Source organism: Phaseolus vulgaris, chromosome 2 (assembly GCF_000499845.2).
Source record: "Phaseolus vulgaris cultivar G19833 chromosome 2, P. vulgaris v2.0, whole genome shotgun sequence".
NCBI classification, from domain to species: domain Eukaryota; kingdom Viridiplantae; phylum Streptophyta; class Magnoliopsida; order Fabales; family Fabaceae; genus Phaseolus; species Phaseolus vulgaris.
Genome location: NC_023758.2, coordinates 862,602 through 886,686, shown reverse-complemented (window position 1 = coordinate 886,686; position 24,085 = coordinate 862,602). Strand labels below are relative to the sequence as shown.

General features: G+C 33.3%; 4 protein-coding genes across 6 annotated transcripts; all 4 read right to left on the bottom strand.

The window, feature by feature from the left end:
* Positions 1 to 1,509: 1,509 nt before the first annotated feature.
* LOC137810007 (uncharacterized) lies at positions 1,510 to 3,047 on the bottom strand. The gene has a single exon (XM_068611108.1). The coding sequence runs from the start codon at positions 2,676 to 2,678 to the stop codon at positions 1,728 to 1,730; it is 951 nt and encodes a 316-aa protein (XP_068467209.1). The 5' UTR covers positions 2,679 to 3,047; the 3' UTR covers positions 1,510 to 1,727.
* Positions 3,048 to 8,433: 5,386 nt separating this feature from the next.
* On the bottom strand, positions 8,434 to 11,554 carry LOC137810006 (uncharacterized). Its single transcript, XM_068611107.1, has 4 exons — positions 11,340 to 11,554; positions 10,468 to 10,888; positions 9,693 to 9,898; positions 8,434 to 9,594 (listed from the first exon to the last, which is right to left on the bottom strand). Exons 1-4 carry the CDS (start codon positions 11,412 to 11,414, stop codon positions 8,785 to 8,787), a joined length of 1,512 nt encoding a protein of 503 aa, XP_068467208.1. The 5' UTR covers positions 11,415 to 11,554; the 3' UTR covers positions 8,434 to 8,784.
* A 2,930-nt stretch (positions 11,555 to 14,484) lies between these two features.
* LOC137810005 (tubulin alpha-4 chain) lies at positions 14,485 to 16,910 on the bottom strand. 3 transcript variants are annotated; one of them, XM_068611106.1, is made up of 5 exons: positions 16,557 to 16,830; positions 15,974 to 16,208; positions 15,494 to 15,864; positions 14,947 to 15,405; positions 14,673 to 14,861 (listed from the first exon to the last, which is right to left on the bottom strand). In XM_068611106.1, exons 1-5 carry the CDS (start codon positions 16,647 to 16,649, stop codon positions 14,745 to 14,747), a joined length of 1,275 nt encoding a protein of 424 aa, XP_068467207.1. In that variant the 5' UTR covers positions 16,650 to 16,830; the 3' UTR covers positions 14,673 to 14,744. The 3 variants fall into 3 exon arrangements, with proteins under 3 accessions (XP_068467205.1, XP_068467206.1, XP_068467207.1); XM_068611104.1 differs by having other exon boundaries at positions 14,485 to 15,405; positions 16,557 to 16,910; XM_068611105.1 differs by having other exon boundaries at positions 14,485 to 15,405; positions 15,974 to 16,297; positions 16,557 to 16,754.
* Positions 16,911 to 19,331: 2,421 nt separating this feature from the next.
* LOC137810004 (LRR receptor-like serine/threonine-protein kinase HSL2) lies at positions 19,332 to 23,819 on the bottom strand. The gene is made up of 2 exons (XM_068611103.1): positions 20,369 to 23,819; positions 19,332 to 20,032 (listed from the first exon to the last, which is right to left on the bottom strand). The coding sequence occupies exons 1-2, from the start codon at positions 22,926 to 22,928 to the stop codon at positions 19,668 to 19,670; spliced, it is 2,925 nt and encodes a 974-aa protein (XP_068467204.1). The 5' UTR covers positions 22,929 to 23,819; the 3' UTR covers positions 19,332 to 19,667.
* Positions 23,820 to 24,085: the final 266 nt, after the last annotated feature.

Sequence of the window (24,085 nt, the reverse complement as noted above, 5' to 3'; positions counted from 1 at the left end):
AGAATTTAAAAGATTATACGGGAGTTGTAATCGATTATGAATTGAAATATATTGATTATAGTCTTTTAGAAACACCTTGAGACACATTTTGTTTGTAATATATCTATCCATGCATGTTCAGAATTAAGGGGCACAAAGGTTATTGTTCCAAATAGAACAATATTTCAACTCATATCTTATTTTTTGAAGTTTTTTTTTTTTGGAATACGGAGATTTTACAAAATTTCACACTCTTATAATATTTCATTTGCACTTCAATATTTTACAACTTAAAAATTTAATTTTGTATATTATTGTTAAGAAAAAAAATCGAAAAGTTTAAATTTTACTACTAAGATCCAACTCTTAATTTTAATTAAGACTTTAAATATCTCATTTTATTATAATAAAGATGAGAGTTTCTTATAAAAATCATTAACACTTTTCTTAAAACCTCTGTTCTAATAAAAAAAAATATGAAGTTAGTTTTTCTTATAACCTTTTCGTTGTGTGTGTGGAAGGGGTAAAAGGCAGCATAAAGAGTGAAAGAAAAAGGGAGTTTGGATGAAAAGAAATGTGCTGATTTCTGAAGAAAGAAGAGTGAATGCAGACCATGGATTTGAAGAGGAAGCTTAGTTGGCCAAGAGTAAGCATCTCTATTACCTTTGTGGTTTAGCTTGATGCACCCTTGATTGCACAACCATTTGTAGCAGATCAAGGGTATAGAATCAGGAACAGAGTGTATTCATTAATATACGAAAATGATAAATAATGTTCATTTAATTTAATAATAAATAAATAAAGAAGGGGCTTGTTTTACACAAAAATAGGTGAGTGAGGTTTGGGTTCTATCTAAAAGTTAACAAAGTTACTAGTGTTGCTTAAATGCTTTGATCTTGTCATTGAATAAAAGTCGAAATATGTAGAATTTGTACAACTTGTGAAGAAGGCTATTGAGGTAGGTAAGCTTAAATTTTGCTAAGGATCCAAAATGTGGAGATTAGTAATTCCAAAACACGGAGCATTTTTCTTTGGCCGGTGGTGAAGCCCTCTTTCGTGTCACTGAAATCACCCAGCCCAACTCTTTTCCAGAAACAAGTAGAAAGAGGAGTTTTTCCCCAATTCCACTTTCAGTGTGCCCAATTGTCCTAACTCAATAACCCTTTCTCTACACGGCTACACCCGTGACAATCTGTTACACCCTCTTCATTTTTTTTATCAAAATTTAAAAATCTCATGATCACGCAAGTAAAGAACAAAAAAAAAACCGCCAGAACTGAGAAATGCGTAATGCTTTTGGGTTCACAAAAAATAGCATACCAGATATGTATTGCGTAATTGTGGTCCAGGAAGGAAGCTTGAAACAGAAGCACATCTCCCGCATAAGGCGAGTCAATTCAATTGTCATGTTCCATGTAAACTCGCATGATTCGGTTCCTTTTTTTATGGTACCAAAACGAGGGATTAGTTAGTTCCTTTAATAATAATTTAACTTATTTTTAGGTCAAATAAAACTGAGTCCACATAAACTGAGAAATAAAACTAGGTCTTGCAATTGCAATTTCATCGCCTATCAATTTTTGTTTACAAAAAAAATAGTTGTAGAATCTAACTTGTTTTTGTATGTATTATATAATTTTAATTATACTCCGAACATGTTAAATAAAAAAACATTAAAAAAGCGAAAAAAATGCGTCGTTGAAGGCGACAGGTTGACTAATAGTGGTGAGGGATGAGAAGTGACGAGGTTAGAAGCCGTTGATGTTGGCGTTGCGTTGATCTAACGGTTCTTGATGGAATTCGAGGCAGGATTTTTCTTCATCGCCAACTACCCCAAGCGAATACACAACATCTTCCCTGCTCCACCCCGCACGCAGCAAAACCAAGGAGAGCACTCTCACGTGCCACGCTATGGCCTCTTTGTCCTTCAATTTCAACTCGTGCTTCTTCTTCTTCTCTTCCACCGTCGTCATCTCGCGTATCTCCTCCTCCGTCCACCCTCCCTCTCTCAATTTCCACACCATCCTATCCAAGCACCCCCCGAGCTCCCCCTTCACGCCGCCCCACCACCACCAACTCTCGCACCTAGCCTCCGCCAGCTCCGACCAGAACCTCACCCTCCTCGCCGCAGTCGCCGCCCACACCGGCTCATCCATTTCCCGGGCCAGAAGCTCCCGGAAGAACCCCGACACATCGAAGCTCAGCAAACAGACATCCCCGCTGTCGTCCACGTAGAACACGGGGTTCCCGGCGGCGTCAGGGGAGGAGGCAATATAGCAATGCCGGTAAATCGGGACGAGCCGCGGCGCATCATTTAACAACCGGCGAAGGACCTGGGTCGGGTCGGGCGGCTGCGGGCCCCACGAGGGGTGCCAGAAGCGCGTGTTGGAGACGCGACGTAGAATCAAGGAGGCGGGGAGGTTGAGGAGAATTTGGAGTTGTTGTGTTGAAGAGGAACGCCAATTGGGGAAGCCCTGTGATATCGGAAGGCCTTGTTGGAGGATCGCGCGAAGGTCCGGTGGGAACGAGAATTTCAATTTGGATTCTAGGTTTCGGAGTTCTAGGTCGGAGAGTCCTTCGTCGATTACAACGTTTGAGGATTTTAGGTGGTTAAGGAGGGTGCTGGTGTATGCTGCGAATGAGAAACATATTCGTTTCGGCCTCGGGGGTTTCCACTTCGCTTTCTCAGCCTCCTCCATCTCTTTAACTGTGCAAATTTCTTCAGAGAATGAAAATTGGTGTTTGCGAATTTGGGGAATCAAAACACAATGGCTATCACTAATTGTAATTGTGTTACGTACTCCTTTTACCTGGTCGTCACACTCTGTTTTCTGTTTCCAAGACTCGAATAAGTCATTACAGAGAGAAGTATAGATAGAGAGAAAGTTTGTTTGACTTTTATTAGTTTTTGAAAATAAATAAAAATAAAAATACACGGTTATGTGTTGTAGTTGTTCTTAACCTATTGAGGGCAGAGTTGCATTAGGAATTATTAGGAACTCCGTTTCTATCCCTCTCAGACTCGTAATATATGGAGCTGTAACGTAGTCATGTTGCTACTCACCCACGTGTAATTTTCTATTGCCATTTAATATTTTATTTTATTTCTCTCTCAGCATTCCTTTTCTGCTCCGTGAATCCTTATCAGCAGTTTTTCATTTCTGAATTAACAGGTAAGAGTGCTTATATAGAAAATATTATAAACTATTTAATATAATGTCCAATCATACCTTTTTAATATTAAATCATAAATTATTGTTCTCCTAGTGATATCGGATGATATTTTTACACTATTACTTTTCTCTCACATCTAAGTTATACCTCTATAAATTATTATTTTTAACTGAACCTCTATATGTTATCTACAACTATTTTTATAATAAAATATTATATTAAAATAATAATAAAAATATAAAGAAAATATTATAATAAAATGATAATTTATAGAGTTGTGATTTAGATGTGAAAGAAAATTGATAGTTTTAAACCATCAGTACTCATGTATCTTGCTTAAATGAATGGTATTCGGGTATAATTTACATTCTGACTTGATTATTTCTATTTCTACGGATTTTATATCCTAAATGTACATAAACTGTTATTTGAATATATGCGACACACAATTTTTTTTAAAGAAAAATTAATATTTATTAATAAAAATAAATTTTAAAACACATGGAAAAAGGCTAATTTAATTTGATGTAACATATTTGAATTAGAATAATAATAATAATAATAATAATAATAATAATAATAATAATAATAATAATAATAATAATAATAACATTATAAAGTAAATAAAAAACATCATAAAATTCTATATATTAACATATGTACTTATGAAAAAAAATGCTAGAATAATATATGTGCATTGTGTATGTTACCAAAATCAACAACTCTTTTTTATTTAATTCTAAATGTAATATTTTATTTTTGGTTCGATGTTAATATTCATTAATAACATTTGTTTTAGTTGTGCTTGTTAACATTTTTAGTAACTATCACTTATTATATTTAAAATTTATTTATTTGGAAAGTTAAATTATTTATATTAATTTTTTGGTATACATATTTGTCACCAATATTTTTACCTTTAATTATTGTAGTAAAAATAACATTTTCTCCAAATAATTTATTTGTAAACCTTTTTCATTAGAAAGACTATTTGCTTTATCAATATTTTCTAAAAGTATTATAGATACACATACTTTCAATTTAAGTTCATGATTGAGAATCGTTAAATATTTAATGTCATTCAAAAACCCTTATGTCAACTATTCACCTTGAATTGCGTCTTCATTTCTTTCTAAATTTAAATAATTTTTTTCTTTCCCTTGTTCTCAAGATTAAGTTGTAGGGCAAAATAATGTTTCATCACAAAAAAATCCCATGAGACATTATATTATGCAAAAAAAATAAGGATAAACAAACTCAACCAATGAAAGTAAAGGTGATTCATTATTTTCAACTACAATATCTTGTGGTATGTCAATTTTGCTTTCACCATCTTCATTTAAGTCCAAGTCTCCATCTCGAATGTTGAGAATCTAATCAACAAATTCTTTGATATATCTTGCACTTTCATTTGTTTTCGTAGTATTTAATCTCGTATTTTGTGAAAGTCTTAAAACTTTGCAATTTTTCCACAATTCAAATTAATTTATTGATGACAACACACAAAGTTTGCCTAAAATCACCTCCAAATACAAAAACTTTAGCCAAATCATTTTTAACTATGGTCTTGATTTACAACTTTCATAATATATGTCAAGTTTGATCAAATGCTTCAAAGCATAATTTATTTATCATTAGTGTTTTATCTTGTATTCATATTGATTTTCATCAAAAGCCAAACTCGAAGACTTCTTTGAACTATGTTGCAAGTTCATTCCTCATTTATTAACAACGGTGTACAAAATGTAAACTGAGTTGTCTTTCCTTTAGAAAGTAAGAAAGAAACAATTTCGCTTAAAGTTATATTTTTAAAACAACTATTATCTTAATTTCAATAACAGCTGATTGAGTTTTTCAAATAAATATATATCATATACCACGACATATCAAGAAAATCCTTTTATTCTTGAAAATATTGTTGTCATGATGTCTTCGTCCACATGTAGTTGCTTATTAATCAACAATCGAAAATTCAACATAGAAGTTCTTTTGTTTATCATAGATTTTATTATCCTAAAACCAAGCTAAACACATTGTGTTCATATGTTGGTAATTGTTGCGGAGGACATCGATTTTATCATCATCTTTAAACAAAACTTACCGTTGACATATGAGATGAAATGTTAATATTTGAATAGCAAGTCATATACTATCAATATCAAAACAAACAAAAATTATTAATATAAAAATAAAAAAAAATCCCAAAGTGACTTAGATAATTATATTTAGATAATATTCATAGTATTTTTTATTTCATTAACCACGAATGTTTATGTAAAGTTTATAGAAATAACACTAATATGAGTGTTTATGTAAAGTTTATAGAAACAACACTTATTTTAATTTATGAATTTATTGAAATATTTAAACAAATAATACTTTGTTGAATTAGACCTGTTGCAATATTGTATATTAAGATGAGCTCCATACTTCATTAAAAAGAGAGAACTATAAAGAACCACACTACTATTAATCAAATAGTTTTGTTAAATATAATTAAAATATGTAATTGGTTTAAGGTGTTAAATATAATTTATAAAAAAATAAAAAAATCATAATTATCTTATATATTATTCAATCTTGTTATATAACTAAATTTTTATATTTGCATATTAAGGTTTTTACACATAATTTATAAGTTAATTTTTTTAAAAATAGTGTATACATAAGTAACAAGATATAAATATTATAAGTAATAATGATATTTTAAGTTGTCTTATTTTTATAATTATAATATATATATATATATATATATATATATATATATATAACTTGAAGTCAATCATTATATTTATAAATAAATTATAAACTTGAACTATAGAAAAAAAAAATATTTTCAGTGTCATTATTTTTCATCAGTAAATCCTCCATGTATAACTTATAATTAGAATATAAATAATTTAAATAATAAATGAATATTAATAACGTAGATAACAGTTTAGAACATGTTCTATTTATAATAAAACATCTAAAATAAAAAAATATATATTCAAAAGTTCTCTTTATCACATTATTTAATCGAGTACTAATACTTATTTATAATAATAATTGATTTAGATATGGTGAACATACTTATTTTGAAATAATATTTGTATGTAGAGATAAATTTATACACAACATTTGACCATTTTTATAAGAAAACTGTAGTATAATTATTATATATTTTATATATATTAAATATGATATTGTCTAAAGTTTATTCTTGACAAATAAAGTATTAAATAATTTATAATAACTGTTAAGAAGTATATAACTATTTGTCTAAAATTATTTTTAAACACTAATTTTAAACAATCAAAGTTGATTATTTAAATATTTTTTATAAGTAATTAAAATATGTTAGTTACATAAAAATTATTTTAAATTTCTCAAAAAAATATTGGATAAATTATTTATGGTAAAGTAAATTTAAATTATTTTATTTTATTTTGAAAAAACAAAAAACAGAAAGACGATGCCCTGTTCAGTTAAATTTAATGAAAACCTGTATTTAGAGGTATTTTTAAGTAAATACTAGAAGTATATTTTTATCTTTTCACCTTGGTCAGCAGTTTAAAAAGTAATTCAGTGGTGCCAATAGTAAAATAAATACATATTTTTTATTTAGATTAAATTTGATGTACAATTGACAAAAATAAAATCTTTATCAAACATGCAATAAATAAATAATTTAACAATTCAATCACGACTAAATATTAAAAACTATCAACATCTCATCAATTCAAAAATAAACTAAATAACACAGACAAAATTGTAATATTAATAGGCTGAAACTATTGATTGTTTTTTTATTTGTAAAATAATAAATTATATGTTAACCATTATAAATAGAGTTATTGACTTCCAGACCCAAGGGATTGACTCTTTTGATTAATAAATTTAAGACAATTAAATATTGTGGCTAATTCATATTGTTAAGTTATTTATAAACTTTAATTGAGTGTTTTTTTTTGCCAGAAACGTTAATTGTTATCAAATTTGAGTTTAATCAGAATAATATTAGTGTAAAAAATTTAAATTATTAATTGATAAAAAAATATAATTCGTATGACTTTTATACTGTTAACTTATAGTATCATTTATTTATTGTAATTATATCACTTATAGTTTATAAATGTTAACATGTAAGTTTTTTTTTAAGTTAGGGGTTTGGTATATAATCGTTTTATTTTATATTTAAAATTTATTATTTTCTTATTTAAATATTTAAATCTTTGTAGAATTTCTTTGAACATTCTAAAATTATTTTCTTTGATAGACATACATGTAAGGCAAAGTATAATTATAATATATAATATATTTTATATTTTCTCAGGATATGTTCGGTAGAGGTGTTTCTTTCGAGTGTTGGTTTTCTTACTTTCAGAATATTTTTAAGGAAATTAAGAAACTAAACAATTAATATATATATATATATACATATAAATATATATTTTAAAATTATATATTTTACTTTAGAAAAAATAGAAATTATTATTTTTTAAATTAGTTATATTTTTAAAAGAGAAATCAAACCACTACTTTTGTATTTATTATAAGTCATGTTTTAGAACATGTTTTTTATATTAAAATTTGTGTTTTGAAATAAGATTTCACATATTTATGTTTTTAAAAAATATTGATTTCGATAATTTTGTAAAAATATACCAAAAATGTAAAAAAATCCTAAAGTGTTGTTAGTAATACATCATTTTCAATACATATTATTTATCAATTAAATTTATGAAAATTATAAAATAAGAGAAAGAGTCATTAAATAAAATATGATCATAAAAAATATATCATTTTCCATATATATTTTATCCTTAGTAAAAATATTTAAAATAGTATAGTAAAAACATATTGTTAATGTATTTTATATAGATATTATTATAATAGCCTTAATGCACATTAGAGAACTATCATGAAAACTAGTAATGAAAAAATATTTAGTACATAAAAATTAATGAAAAAATATTTAGTACATAAATTTTGAATTTTTAAAATCTAAAAAATTATCTAATCTTATATTTAACCTTCAATGCAAATCTAGTTAAATGGATTAGATTTAACTAAGGATTTGAATTTAAAATAAATCTATTTAAATGAATTTGAGAAAGTAATATGAATTGGATAATTATGGATTTTTTATCCATCCTTACATTTTACAATTCTCTGTAGATAAAAAAAAATTAAATAAAAAGAAAATGATATTCTGGTCTTATATTAATTTATTTTCACATATATTTTATTATAATATAACTGCAATGATTTTTTTATAAAAATTACATAAAACAAATGAATCATTAAGCACAAACCACTTGTAATTCCCTGAATGATATGGCAAAATATTAACAAAAATCTACATACTGCTCTATGTAGTTTATACCAAAATTATAGGCAACTGGGTGACCCTTCACCAAGCTAGATGATTATCCCAGTTGATCAGAGTGACCACATTATCAAAAAATCTACAGCTAAGGCATTACTCTTTGACAAAACACTATTGCCAACTGTTAAATAAACATACCTTTTGGAGTAGTTGCAAAGGCATTACTCATGGGGCAACCAACCACCTAAGTCTTTTGTTACACCAATTTCTTCAGCAGCCTAGCTAGTGTCATCTCCCATTACTTCATTTTCATCTTTACCCTATCCTGCCATATCTTCTGAAGCATCCTCCTCCTCAGAACTCAAACTCCATCCAGGATTTATGTTTCTTCTCTGTTGGAAGAAAATGCCATTATGGAATATACTCTGACGGGCAACACCTGATACATCTTTTGCAGTGTCTGGCGAATGTCTGCCAGACTTCAACCCAATATTACCATTTCCTGTAATTCCAATATGTTTATTAGATGAAACACCCATGTCATTGTTTGACACTTTATGTGGTACTGATTGGTCAAAGTAGACAAGTTTCAAGTCTTTATCCTTTCCAAAATTAGCATTTACTCCAATTCCACATGTCTGGACTCCCTGATATTCTTGATGAACATGAGATTGACATGCAGACTTAATTGGGTAAATCTGATTAATCTGGGTCTTGCAGTTCACATCTTTAACAGCATTTAAGATGTTTACATTGTTTTCTTGTTGTACCATTGCAGTGGTGGAAGTAGTTATTTCTTTATTTCCCACCTTTTTAAGAATAACCTTGATGGGTGATGTAACTTTTTCAAAGTGTGATTTATTCTGAGAGAAAGAGTTACACACTGCAGGTTTTTTACCAACAGCAAGGAGGCGAGACTCGTTTAATGCATCTTCAGAGGCCATCGATTGTCTAGTCCTCCCTCTCTTTTTCAAAGGTTGAGTTGTTCCAATAACTTGTTTAGTAGCCACTTCTGCTTTCTGTTTGAATGAGGAGACTTCTTCTTCAAGCTTCTTCAGCTGATCCTTGTAATCAGAAACTTCAGCTTGCAATTTATTTATCACACTCCACAGCTGGATATTCTCCTCTGTCTGTAAGAAAGAAAGTTGTTCATGTTTGTAGTCAAGACTCAAGACACTAGAAGTCATAATTATCACAATTTGAGTGTGAGATGGAGAGAAGTACTCACCTGAGCTTCCCAAAGTTGTTGGTGCTTCTGAGAAAGTTTTGAAGGCGGTGTGATATTTCCTATTTGCGAAGAATGCTCTCCAGAAGTTAAGCAATTTGGCACCCTTGGAGTTGCTGAAGAAAAGTTAAGTGCACCAGGAAAACTGTGAATATAAGGATACTGCATTTGGTATAACTGAGCCATGTAAGAAGATGGATCCCAAGGACCTGTAAACAACTTATCAAACTTTATGTTATTGCTAAAATTATGTTTACTACACCCTAATGTTGCTGGCATTGACAATAAAGGAAGCAAAATATTGATCCCGTTCAGGACCGATCAATGTTGAACAATTCAATAATTACCTGTACAATTTTTTTACTTTCATTTGTTAAACTTTTAAACTAAATCAGATGAGAATACCACAATAATATACAAATTATAGTATAGTATTTATAATGTCTAGATGTATACATTGACTCATGCTTTTTATTATATTGTTTTATGCCATTATATTATAGTCCTGTTGTCACCAATAATTTTTAAAGTTTGTTATATTCTTGCTTTTCAGCTGACAATAACATAGAAGACAGTGAACTATTAACTAGTAAAATTCAACATGCTCAAATAGTGACATCCGTATCAGTTTCAAGTCTAAAATAACTGTTGTATAAAGTACCAAGTACCGCATGCTGTGTGAATAGTAAGAGTTGCATACTTACATGGAAAGCCAGTGAATAATAAGAGTTGCATACTTACATGGAAAGCCAGTGAATAGTAAGAGTTGCATACTTACATGGAAAGCCAGGAAACGGATAATGGTAACACATATTAGGAGGTAGTGTGTGTGTTGCTGAGGAAGGTGCTCCAGAAAAGCCAGTACCAGTGAATGGTTGATAGATGGTACTGACATTTGCTCCAAGTAATGGGCCTGCCACAGCGGAGGGTGGATGAGACTGCCAAAAGGATGATGCTGCCTGAGCAAACAGATGTGGATACTGCTGCCATTGATTTAAGGCACCAGGTGGTGATGCTTGGGTGGGGAAGTGCATCGCCAAGGACTGTCCTCTGGCATTTTGAGGAGTGTAGGGCCATTGAACAATTGAAGGCTGTTGTTGCTGATTAGATTTAAGTGCACCATGAAGTGAAGGTGAGGAACTGTTAATTTTGGCACTCGGAACAACAGTCACATTTGGTTGTGCATTCTTTCGCTTGGTCTGTCAATAACCATATTCATCTAAATCAACTCAAAAGGAGTATTTAAACAACACAAATTGCAATATATACATATTATGTTTCTTCACATCTGAGACATTCCAGATACTGCTTTGCATGTGATTCCAATTAAGAAGATGACAACCCTAAGATACCCAACATGGAAGAAAAGAAGATAATACAATTTTTTTTGTCAAAGTTATAAAAATCAAGTGAATTTTTAAAATAAAAAATCAATCTTTACTTCCTTTCCTTTGCTTAAAATTCATTATTTTTCCTTCCAAAGACTGATATTCATTTTTAGTCTCTGCTATTCAGTGGCGACAGTAACATAGATACAAAAGCAGAAAGAAAAAAATGAACAAAAAATTTTTTTTTTCACAAGAAGCTGAATTTGTAAAGGCACAAAAAGATTCATTACTTTGGTAGAACTGAGATAGGAGAGTTCCATACCTGAGGTTCATCATTTGTCTGAGATTCTTGATTACAAACAAAATTGTGTTTCTGGTCCTTCTTTTTGTTTTCCATAGGCTCTAATAAAAAAAATAATAACCTAGAACCTACAATGCAAGGAGGCGAAAGGCTTCAGTTCCCTTCAACTTCTGACCCGAGTACCCGCATGAGTTTTCACAGACTTTTCTCTCACCGTTCTTTCTCTGTTCTTTCTCAGTTCTTGTGTTGACTAAAGACTAGTTTTTATTTACCAAACCATGTAAAAAAAAAAAGAATTTACTGTGACTATATAAGGTTAATTGAATTTTGTCTCCCTTTGTGGCCTGCAACGTCACATAGTTCCATTTGCATTTTGTATTTACATAGCATATAGTATGGTAGTATTGTAGTATTAGATAATAATATATTCAATCAAACTAAATTGGGCCTGTTATTCTCTCATATCACAATAAAAAAAATACTTTGGTTAGTTTTACATTTCAAATTTTGAACTGTAATAAATACTTTGGTTAGTTTTACATTTCCAATTTTGAACTGTAATAATTTGAAGTGACACATCTATTCTGAAGTTCATCAAAGCTAAAGAAGTAACACTATTAAAGAACCTCAACACATGGAAGACTGAATGTGTAGTCAAAAGCTAATATTTATTCCTCTTTGTTGACCAATTATATTTCTTAGTTGTGTAAACAAATGAATCCCTTTCCAATGCCTTCTCTTACTACATACCAGCTATGTTGTCCAACCTCTTATTTCGTTTTTCAAATGCAATCACACATAAATACACTATTAAGTTGGGCAATTACATGCATGCTTAAATTAAAGTTTTCACATGTAAATTGAGATAAAAAAAATGTTATATTCTCAGTTTTGATAACTAAATTTATGGTTCCATTTTTTTTATTAAAAATGTGATATAAAATTGATAATGCTACTACTATAAAGTATTTCTACCTGATGTTGTTCCTACATGAATACTCTAGTAGGAATTTGAACTTTGCTGTAAATAAACTAGAAAATTGAACTCTGAAAATTGGAGTATATTTGTTAAGATTTGAGGGAGTGGATTTAAGATTTGAGAATAAGTGTGAAGAAATTAAAGTTTTTTGGATTAAAAATTAATTTGGGAGAAATTTTTAGTGAAATTTGTGGGTGATGTAATGGTTGTAAGGATATTTTTAACTTTTGTAAAAGATTTAAAATGTAAGTTTGCAAATTTACCCTTATCTTTAAAAATATTTAAATAATGAAATATGAGATATTTTTTTATGTAGATTTGAATTAATTAAAATTTTGATAAATTATTTTTCATACTTAAATAATTATTTTTAGAAAAAATACAAGTTAATTATCATTATTCGAATATGAAAAGTTTTCATAAAAATACATTTTTGGTTAAAAAATAATTGTAAGGAAATTATAAAATAATGTTTGAAAAATAATTTGAAATACTTAAATTTTTGTAAAATTATTTTCGAAAATATGAGTTAGTTATTATTGTTGAAACATATAAAGTTTTCATAAATATAAATATTTTTGTTATAACTTGAATTGCAATATTGATTTTTTTTTTTTAAGTTTTAAAAAATAATTTGAAATATAGTAAAAAGAATATTAAAGACATTTATTTTTATATCTACAGTCAAAATATAATAAATAACTAAAAAATGTAATAATATTCACTATGAAAAATAACTAGAAAATGTAATAATATTCACTATGAAAAATAACAATAATACATTAAAAATATAATCATTGTTGTTGATGAATTTCAATGTCATTCGTTAACTACTTACATTTTTTTATTGTGCACCTCTCTTTTGTCATAATTGATAGCTCCACTTGAAGTTCATAATGTAGCTGCTTAGGATGGTACCAGGAGTTAATGCAGTACCATGATAAAGATTCCACATTCATCTAATCAATATGCACACCACCAACAACTACTAAGGACACCATACCAGGAGCTAAACACACCATCATCAGCTATTAACCACACCACCATAACAACTAACCACACCATCAGTAACTATTAACCACACCACCACCACAAGCTAACCGCACCCCACCACCAGTTAACCACACCACCACAGCTAATCACAAATACTTCAATAACAAACCCCTACAAAACCAAAATACACAATTTCTAAAAAAAACGTATATGAGAACCAAAATAAAGAGTGAATAAAGTTGTAACAAAACAACACCGATAAACGTGCGATGTAAGAACCAAAATAAAAAACCATAAAATAAGAACCCTAAACCAAAAAATCTCATAAAAAAATGAAAACCAAAATAAAAATTAAAAACCAGATTATAACCAAAATATGCTGATTCAAAAAAATTGTAAACCAAAATAATAATAAAGAACACAAAATGAGAACAAAAAATTGCTTATCCAAAAAATAGAAATGAAAACCAAAATTAAAAAATCACAAAATACATGTAATAACATGACAAATTGAGAAAAAAAAATTAATTGATGTTGGCAACTTTAAATATTAAAAAAAATGCACCAAAATGGTGAAAAAGTCAATGATGTTGGAGATCCCACATCGACTAGAGATTAAAGTTTTTCATTGTATATAAGTGCGTGCAAACCTCAATTCTATGAGCCGGTTTCATGGGGTTGAGTTAAACCTAAAGTCCATTCTTTAATATGGTATTAGAACCGAGCCTATTGTATCACCCGCTATCGGACCACCTAAAATATATAGTCTCATATGTTAGAGATCCCACATAACATATAAAGAACATCTATTATTAAAAAAAAACATCTTCCATATTTTTTTTATACACACACAAAACTCTCAGAACCATCCACAGAGGGAGTATGCACTGCAGTTGATGAAGAACCTCACCACAAGCACAACACCTTCTTCACCCTATTTAACACCGCAATAATGCTCCAACCACACTGCAGGGGTGACTTAAACAAGTTAGGAATCTCCCTACATGCATGCAAGACCTTTCCTTAAGAAATTTTCACGGATGTGCGCAGAGTTCATGGTAGAAGGTAACCGACTTCAGCAAAATAATAAGGAGAATGGAATAAATTAGTAGATCACTTTGAAATGGCATATACATCACGTATACAGTGAAGACTATCGGATGTAAACGACTGGAAACAAACACGGTGTAAGGGTGACATTATAACTCAATTTACTAGCAAATCTCGATAAAGAAAGGAATGGAAGTGACATCCAAACATAACAACAAACTAAATATATTGGTAAATAGTGCACGATCAACTGGTGCCCATAAACCTTTCAGTTCTAACAGAGCCACGATCACATCATTGAAGTTATTTTGTGCTGGACCAGAGTAAGCAACTTAGAAAGCAAAGACAAGGAAAGTACAAAAAACAACCATAAATAAAAAGTAACAGACTGACATACAAACTTCCTAATCAATACTCATCCTCTTCCTCGCCTTCTTCGCCTTCCCCAGGCTCTGCACCGACCTCCTCATAATCCTTCTCAAGGGCAGCCAGATCTTCACGAGCCTCGGAGAACTCACCCTCTTCCATGCCCTCACCAACATACCAGTGCACAAACGCTCTTTTTGCATACATAAGGTCAAATTTGTGATCAATGCGTGAGAAAACCTCAGCAACACTAGTGGAGTTAGAGATCATGCACACTGCCCTCTGCACCTTGGCAAGATCTCCCCCTGGAACAACAGTTGGAGGCTGATAATTGATGCCGCACTTGAACCCAGTGGGACACCACTCAACAAATTGGATAGTGCGCTTGGTCTTAATAGTAGCTACAGCTGCATTCACATCTTTAGGGACCACATCACCTCTGTACATCAGACAACAGGCCATGTACTTGCCGTGTCGAGGGTCGCACTTGGCCATCATAGAGGACGGCTCAAACGCGCTATTTGTGATCTCTGCAACTGAAAGCTGCTCATGGTATGCTTTCTCCGCTGAAATCACCGGAGCGTAGGATGAAAGCATGAAGTGAATCCTGGGATATGGTACCAGGTTAGTCTGAAACTCAGTAACATCCACATTCAGGGCACCATCAAATCTCAGAGATGCAGTCAGTGATGATATCACCTGAAAAAGGTCAGAACATGATCATGATGTTATAAAATGATAGAGCGGAATTTTTACTTCAATTGAAATGTGTTAAACAAACACAAACCTGAGAAACTAAGCGGTTAAGGTTAGTGTATGTGGGTCTCTCAATGTCAAGGGAACGCCTACAAATATCATAAATGGCTTCATTGTCAAGCAGCACAGCAACATCGGTGTGCTCCAAAAGGGAATGAGTGGAAAGGACACTGTTGTAAGGCTCAACCACAGAAGTTGAAACTTGTGGAGAAGGATAGACAGTGAAACCCAGCTTGGATTTCTTGCCGTAATCCACCGAAAGTCTTTCCAAGAGAAGGGAACCAAGACCAGAACCAGTGCCACCACCCACAGCATTGAAAACCAGAAAACCCTGGAGACCAGTGCAGTTGTCCGCAAGCTTTCTGACACGGTCCAAGCAAAGATCAACTATCTCTTTCCCAACTGATTAAAAGATCACCGTAAGAAAAATATGTTATTAGTCATTACAAAATGAAAGAGAATGCACAGCACAGTTTGTGAAATTCGTGAGAAAAGGGGAAAGAAACAGTACTGGTGTAGTGGCCACGAGCGAAGTTGTTTGCTGCATCCTCCTTTCCACTGATGAGCTGCTCAGGATGGAACAATTGGCGGTATGCGCCGGTCCTAACTTCATCAATGACAGTGGGCTCAAGATCTACAAAAACTGCACGAGGCACGTGCTTTCCTGCACCAGTCTCGCTGAAGAAGGTGTTGAAAGCATCGTCACCTCCACCTACCGTCTTATCGCTCGGCATCTGCCCATCAGCCTAAAACACCACACCACACCACACAACAACGCTCAAAATCCATCCATTCCAACCAATAACTTCTTCGCATATAGCACACTCAACAAAGGCTACAATAAACGCGCGTAGATTTCAATTTTTTTTAATCGAAGATGATTACTCAGGTATTGCTATTGATCGTGCATGGCAGAAGGTTATAGATCAAAGCGGATCCACACGCAATTGTCAATAGACAAGGAATTCGAGTTATAAATGAACTAAAAAAACGAAAAAAGTGTAACGTTATATAATGAGTTGTTGGATTGGTAATATCCGAAACGGATCTTGATTTTATGAGGAAGGGCAGGAAAAAAAAAGCAGTTGGATTACCTGAATGCCATGCTCGAGGCAATAGAGCTCCCAGCACGCATTTCCGACCTGAATGCCAGCCTGGCCAATGTGGATGGAAATGCACTCTCTCATTATCTCAGAGATGAAAATGGAAGGAAGAAGAAGAAGAAGAAGAAGAAGAAGAAGAAGAAAGAGAATAATGCAGAGGTTAGCGTTTATGAAGACGCCACTCCCTGTAGTTTGTGCTAGAATGTCCCGTTTTTCTGGTTCTTTCTTTCTTTCTTTTATAGGTGTGGATGCCTGCAACTTTATTGAACTCAAGAGCCAAAAACAGTGGGTAAGTGGAGGTTTAAACCTTAACCACGGTTAAGTTCGTTTCTTTTTATGCCACCCTCTGGGGAACATGAACTCAAACTTTATTCTTGTCCTATTTTACCCTCCTTCTTCCTGTTCAAAAGCTCTGTGACTCATCACCCTCCACGTGGATACCTTCTATGCAACGCAAGGTATACACATACTTCTTTCCAAATTAAGACTCACTTTCTCGGGTTATACCATTTCAATGGGTTCTAACCCATAACGCTCATTCTAACAAAGTCAAATTTTAAATCCAATCATGTTTTTGTGTTTATATAATACAAGATGGACAAATACAGCTGCTATTTTGTTTTTTCAATTTAATCAAAACTCTAATTAAAATGTATTTAATTATCAACACAAATCACAGAAAAATGAACCAAAATGCCAAAACTTTATGTAGCACATAGAATTAGTACGCTTACAAGGTTGTGAAATGGAAAAGAGTTTCTTTTCTTATTTTTTTTCTGAGCTATTGGATGGGTTTGAGTTCTTAATTTTCCATCCAAATTGTCCAACTTGATCAAACCTATGAAACTGTGAGGCTGTGACAATGTGCTTCAACCGTCTAACAAAACCATTCTCCATATTTTTGAGAAGTGCTTCTGAGAGGGGTCTTCTCTGTCAATACCCACTTGCTTTCAGGTCTCAGCAAGTGCAGCTTTTTGTATTGGAATCACCCTTACTTGAAAACCAAGCCTTCGTGAGGGAAAGATGAAGAAGAAAGTTCGGGCTTTCTTTAGGTTTCACCCTAAAAACCAAAACATACTGTCAACACTCCAACAAAGAGCTACTTCAACTCTCCACTGTATACTGTCTAGTACTTATCTTCAATAAATATTCAAACATCAATCTTAATTGCCAAAACTTGCTTCTTTTACAAATTTTCTATTGGAGAAGAGACAAACATCTTAAAATTAAAATTAACATTTTATGCAAGTTAAAAACAAATATTTATAAAATTTATGTGAGAAAGTTTCTATAATTAATTAATGTATAAGTTAGTTATAGTAAAACTTATTCTTTCAATCTCAAAAAAGTTTGTCTTTAGACCATGGCATATTTCTACCAATGTGACAACTTAGTATTATTAGGACGTTGGAATCAATCGTGTTACTTGTGTTAGGTGGGTGTGAGTTTTATAATATAATTTATATTTATAATATAAATATACAAAACTGTGTTAAGAATATCTGGATTAAGTTTATTTTCATAAGAAATATTTTGTTTACGAAAATTTAACACTATTGTACTAAAATTTACTCGTGAGATGGAGGAGGCAAGGATGATATAATGAGATGGATGTGGATTTTACTGTACTAGTATTTTTTTAAGTAAAATTTTATTACTTATTTTTGTATTTTGTATTCATATATACTAAATACAAATTTTGTGTTTCATTTTCATCTATGTTGGATAATGCACATAGTTACAACTTATGTATTGTCTTAAATATTAATTAACCTTTTTTTATAACAAATAAAACATTATATTACGAGACATTGAATATGATCAGGATAAACCTTTTTTATTCTGTGTCAAATACAAAAAATTAGTTACATAAATATTAGTAATAATATAAAAAACAATGTATAAATGTCCAGTAACTAAATAATAAAGTAAAATAATTATATATAATGAAAATTTCATAAGAGTTACAACATTAAAGTATCTATTACTTTTGTAAATATTGAAAAACAAATATTTAAGGAATTTGTGGAACTTCTTAGATATTAAAAAGTCAAAATATAATAAAAAAAGTTAACAGTGAAAGACAAAAATTTCGAATAAAGCAAAACTAACAACTAAAGAGAACAAATAACAGTAATGAAATTACTTTTGTAAATATTGAAAAACAAATATTTAAAGAATTTGTTCAACTTGTTAGATATTAAAAAGTCAAAATATAATAAAAAATTATACACTGAACGACAAAAATTTCAAATAAAGTAAAACGAACAACTAAAGAGAACAAAGATAACTTAGTAATGGAAAGGGTTAGACGCTTGAACACTCAAAAAAAAAGAAGAAGGAACATTCTTATGTAACAATAAATAAAATAGAAATGATTAAATATGTACCCATTTCATCATATGAAATTAAAGTTTGTGTTTCATTAAATACAATATAAATGTTGAATGAACACACAGAAAAAAAAAACTGAAATCAAAATTTAATCAAAGTTATGATAAAAAGTAAAAGTACCTTAAGGATATCTAAGTGAACTTAAAAACGATTAAAGGATTAAAAATTATATAACAAAAAAACTTATTTTAAGTGAAATGAAAACAGAGACAAAAGAAAATAACGAAAACTAACTACTTTAGATTGTCAATAAACTTATAGTGTTTTATTAATTTAAAAATGTGACAAAAAATGGAAATATTTATTGTGAAAATGAAGATGGATAACAAATGAAGAAGGAAGTTTATTTGTAAGAAGAGTATGTGCCAAAGATACGGTATAAAGAGTGCAGGAAGGCATTTCTTAATAGGACATTATGGTTGTGACTTGACTTTCCAATTCACTACACACTTTTACTTTGATCAAAGAAAGGATTCACGAGCCATCATACATCCAACAATATTTGCATTTCATAAAAAAAAAAAGAGATTTACATTTACATGCAATGAGTAACTAAACACTTACTCCTATAGCCATTAAATCCTTAACAATGAATCTGCTCAAAAGTTCGTCCTATGTAAGATTTCCAGCATACAGAGACATGAGTCGCTTTCATGTGGTGCCAACTGACACTCCAATGCAAAATTTGGGTCCTTTTGTGGACAGACATCATGGCAGTTTGTGGTCCTTGAGCAATTCAACAACCTTTCTCATGGAGGGTCTATTAATCGGAAATGCTGAGGTGCAGAGTAGGGCCACATTTAAAACCTTCTTAACCTCTTCATAGTCGCAAGAGGTTGGGTTCAGTCTTGGGTCCACAATCTTGGTCATAGTATAATATTTACCTCCTCCCATGTTGCGACTTCCTCTTACAGGAGATGCTGATAAAACAATCTCAGTGATCCATTTTACTATATCCTTGTTCTCACCGAATGAACAGTCATTTGGCCTCTTCCCGGTGATCAATTCCATCAGCACAACCCCAAAACTATACACATCACTCTTCTCGGTCACTTTCATTGTATAAGCGTACTCTGCAAAAAATCAGATAGGTAGAGGACATATTACCAATTAAGTTTTCCAAAACCATGAAAGTGTCCTACCAATATTTATAGTTGCCTAAACATTGGATGACCTCTGCTCACATTCAAACCAATTTCAATCGTCTCCATGCATGTTAAGATTCTAACTAGATAAGCCAAAATCATATTAAAGTATCAGCGATCTTTTAATTTAAGGTAAATCATCATCAAATGTTTGATTTTACGTTAAATAATAAAATAACTTCAAGTAGCCTATGTCTTTGTTGATGATCATGTTGGCAAATTCCCTCCCAACATAATTGTAAACGGTGTTCTTAAAAAACTGACCTGGAGCAATATATCCATAGGATCCCGCAACCCTAGACATATCAGCATTCTGGATTGTCTGATGCTGCAATGTCTTGGCGAGGCCAAAGTCTGCGACTCTTGGCACAAACTCATGGTCCAGCAAAATGTTATTACTCTTGACGTCCCTGTGAACAATTGGCGGCACACAATCATGGTGCAAATAAGCCAGCCCCTGAGCCGCACCCACCGCGATTGCGAACCTTCTAGACCACTCCAACTGCCCACACCTTTCCTCACCATGCAACACATCCCCTAAGCTCCCGTTCTCCATGTACTCATACACCAATACCCTAAACTCATCACCACTGCAACTAAACAACAGTTTCACAATATTCGCATGCCGAATCCTACCCAACGTCTCAATCTCTGCCCTGAACACCAATTCAGTGTCCGGCTTATGTGCACCGCCGAACAGCTTCTTCACTGCCACCGTCTGTCCCGTCTTCAGCCTCACCCTATAGACCCGACCCGAACTCCCTGCCCCAATCACGTTCTCCTGGGTTAAGTTCGAAACAATGTCTTCTTCATTGAACCCCACTCTCTGAAACGCGGTTGACATATACGAGCGCTTGGATTTACCGCGCGTCTTGCTCTTCAGGAACCACAACATGGATCCCACAAGGAGCGAAACGCAGGCAACTAAAACGACAATCGCAAGCAGAGAAAACGGCCGGCGTTTCGAACAAGGAGGCAGGGTTTTGATAACGGCGCTGCACAGACCCGGGTTTCCCCCTAGACTGGACAAATACATTTGCTGGTTGAAACCTGAAGGTACCTCCCCGTAAAGATTGTTATCAGATACGTTGAACTGGTTTAGTCTCAGGTTCGTCAACTCCACCGGAATCTCCCCCGTTAAAGAATTGCCGGCGAGATCAAGGTATGTCAAACCCTGTAAACTGCCAAGTTCCCGCGGGATTGAACCGGAGAATCGGTTAAACGACAGATTCAACTCTGTCATATCAGTCCAGAGGGCCACTTTACTGGGTATGTCGCCGGTGAACATGTTCTCTTGCATCTTAAGTTTCTGTAACTTTTTCAACCCAGTTACGCACGTGGGAACTTCACCGGTGAAGCGGTTCTTGCTGACGTCAATCTCCAGAAGGTGAGGGAGTTGGCAGATTGGCGTTGGGAAATTGCCAGAAAAAGCGTTAGCAGACAAAATGAGTTTGATGAGTGCCGTAGAGATGGAAGCAGAGACAGAACCTTGAAACCTGTTGTTGGACATTTCAAGAAACTGAAGCCCAGTAAGGGCCCAAAACGTTGGTGGCACCTCACCTGATAACTGGTTGTTCTGGATTCTGACGTACTGAAGTGAACCACACTCCCCGTATTGCTCAGGGAGCGTTCCGGAGAAGCGATTCCCGAACGTTATGAGACGCTCGAGCTTGTTTCTCTTGCAGAGGTACTTTGGCAACTCTCCCACGAAGTCATTCGTTGAGACATCGAATTCCTGTATGTCGGAGTTTTGTCCCAGATCTTGTGGGAGTTTCCCGGTGAAGCTGTTGTTGAAGAGTTTCAGCTGATGCAGGTTGGGGTTTGAAGCTAAACTTTCAGGAATTTCCCCCCCGAGAAGGTTGTCATTCAGGTTGAGAGAATAGAGACGCAAAGAAGCGATTGCGTGTGGTAGTTTTCCTGTGAGAGCGTTCTGAGAGGTATCCAAGAGAATTAAACTACTGAGGTTTCCTAAACCTTGGGGTAATTCACCGGAAAGCTGGTTTTCAAATAGTTCAATTTGTTCAACGTTTTTCAGACCTGAAATGCTGTTAGGGATGTTACCAGACAAACAGTTTTGAGATAAATCCAAGTTTTTGAGCGAGGTGAGGTTCCCGATAGTGGGTGGAATTTCCCCTACGAGGTTAGCACCAGCGAGAAACAGTGTTTCGAGACTAGAGAGATTTCCTAGTTGGGGAGGTAACGGTCCTGGTTTGAAGGGGTTATAAGCTAATTCCAAACGAGTTAACTCTCTGAGGCTGCCCAAAGAGGGAGGGATCGTTCCGCTCAGAAGGTTCCCGAATAAAACAAGCACTCTCAGACGTGGAATTTGTCCAAAACTCCCCGGAATGTCGCCAGTGAAGTTGTTTGTCGAAAGGTCTAATACTCTTAGTTCGGTGAACTCCGGTGGGAATTCCGGCAGGTTTCCAACGAAGAAATTGTCGGAGAGGTTCAAGAGACGAAGGTGGGAACAGAGGAGCAGGGAGTTGGGGGAGACAGAGTTGGAGAGAAAATTGGATGCGAGAGAAAGGTTTTGGAGGGTGTGAATGTGACAAAAACCGAAGGGGAACTCGCCGTAGATTCCAGTTTCGGAGAGGTCAATGGAGACAAGTGAATGGTTTTGTGCGTCGCAGGTAATGCCGGTCCAGTTGCAGGGGTTGTGGTCTGTGTTTGGTACCCAGTTTTGGAGACTTTTGTTTTTGTCTTCAAGCTGGGTGTTCTTAACCCGAAGTAGAATTCGAGACTCTCTTTGGAGGGAAAGCGTTTGGGATAAACCACTTGAGCACAATGTACATAAAAGTAAAAACAGAAACAATGGCTGAGGCATGTTGAACAATTTAAAGAGAGCGAAGCAAGGAAGAGTTTAATTTGCTCTGACCAAATGAGAATGCTTAACTTCTGATGGAACCTAAGGACCTTGTTCTTTGGTACGAGTCTCACACCGGCTCCTCCCCTCGTGATAGCTCCTCCTCTTCTTCATGCACGCGTGCAAATGGTGATAAGTGGAAAGCGGACATGACTGGTGGGAGCTCACGCGGTTCTCTTTGTTAAACGATTTAAAAGGGTCTCATCTTTTAGGATTATGAGATGGAAAGGTGAAGTTGATTGTGGAGTGGAAAAGGAACGTTTATGTATCAGAGACGTGATTCGCGTTGGCGTATTTTCAAAGTTGAGAGAAGTGGCAAAAAGGAACTACTTTTACTGTGCGTGCCGAACCTGAAGCGGAGAGCATGGGACACTGCCAATGGACAGAGGCATACTTCCACAAAGAAGAATCACTTTTGGGATCGCTTTCTGGTGGATGACACTTTGACACCAGCCAGATAAATGATACTGTTGTAGGTTCCTGGTATTATCAAAGAAAGCTGCACAGTAAGACTTTGGATACTTTGGTGTGTGGATCATCACATCATTTGAATTTGACACCAATTCTCTTTCCTCTTTCTTCTGCAGGAATATTGCAACTAAAAGGGCACCATACGAATTATAAGAGTTTCTGGTCCAATAACTCAGACATTCCAAAATTCACAAACTGAATTTGTTCCACCCAACACCTATATTCTACTGTAAGAACTACTAGTATTTTGGAAAGAATCGAATGTATGTGAAACAGGAATAAAATTATACACATCCACCTCATTGGGGTGAATTAGGTGCACAGAAGAAAGTGATCGATCAAAGAAAACAATAAACTAACTAATAATTCATTCCGATTTATTTTGTTACACCGTCGATTCCCATTTTATCTTTTAAAAAAATCATATTTATTTAAATACTCAGATTTTAATAACATATGAACAGTTTTAGTCTATGTAAGAAACCATTCACAGTGCTAGGATATAAACTATTTATTTACTCATAAAGATATCACAGTGTGAACTGTGAAGGTATCAATAGTTCATCGAACCTGATGTATGTTCTGAGTCACATTAAAAAGGCTAGAAGCTACCAAAATGTTACGAAATAAAACACTAACCGTTCCCT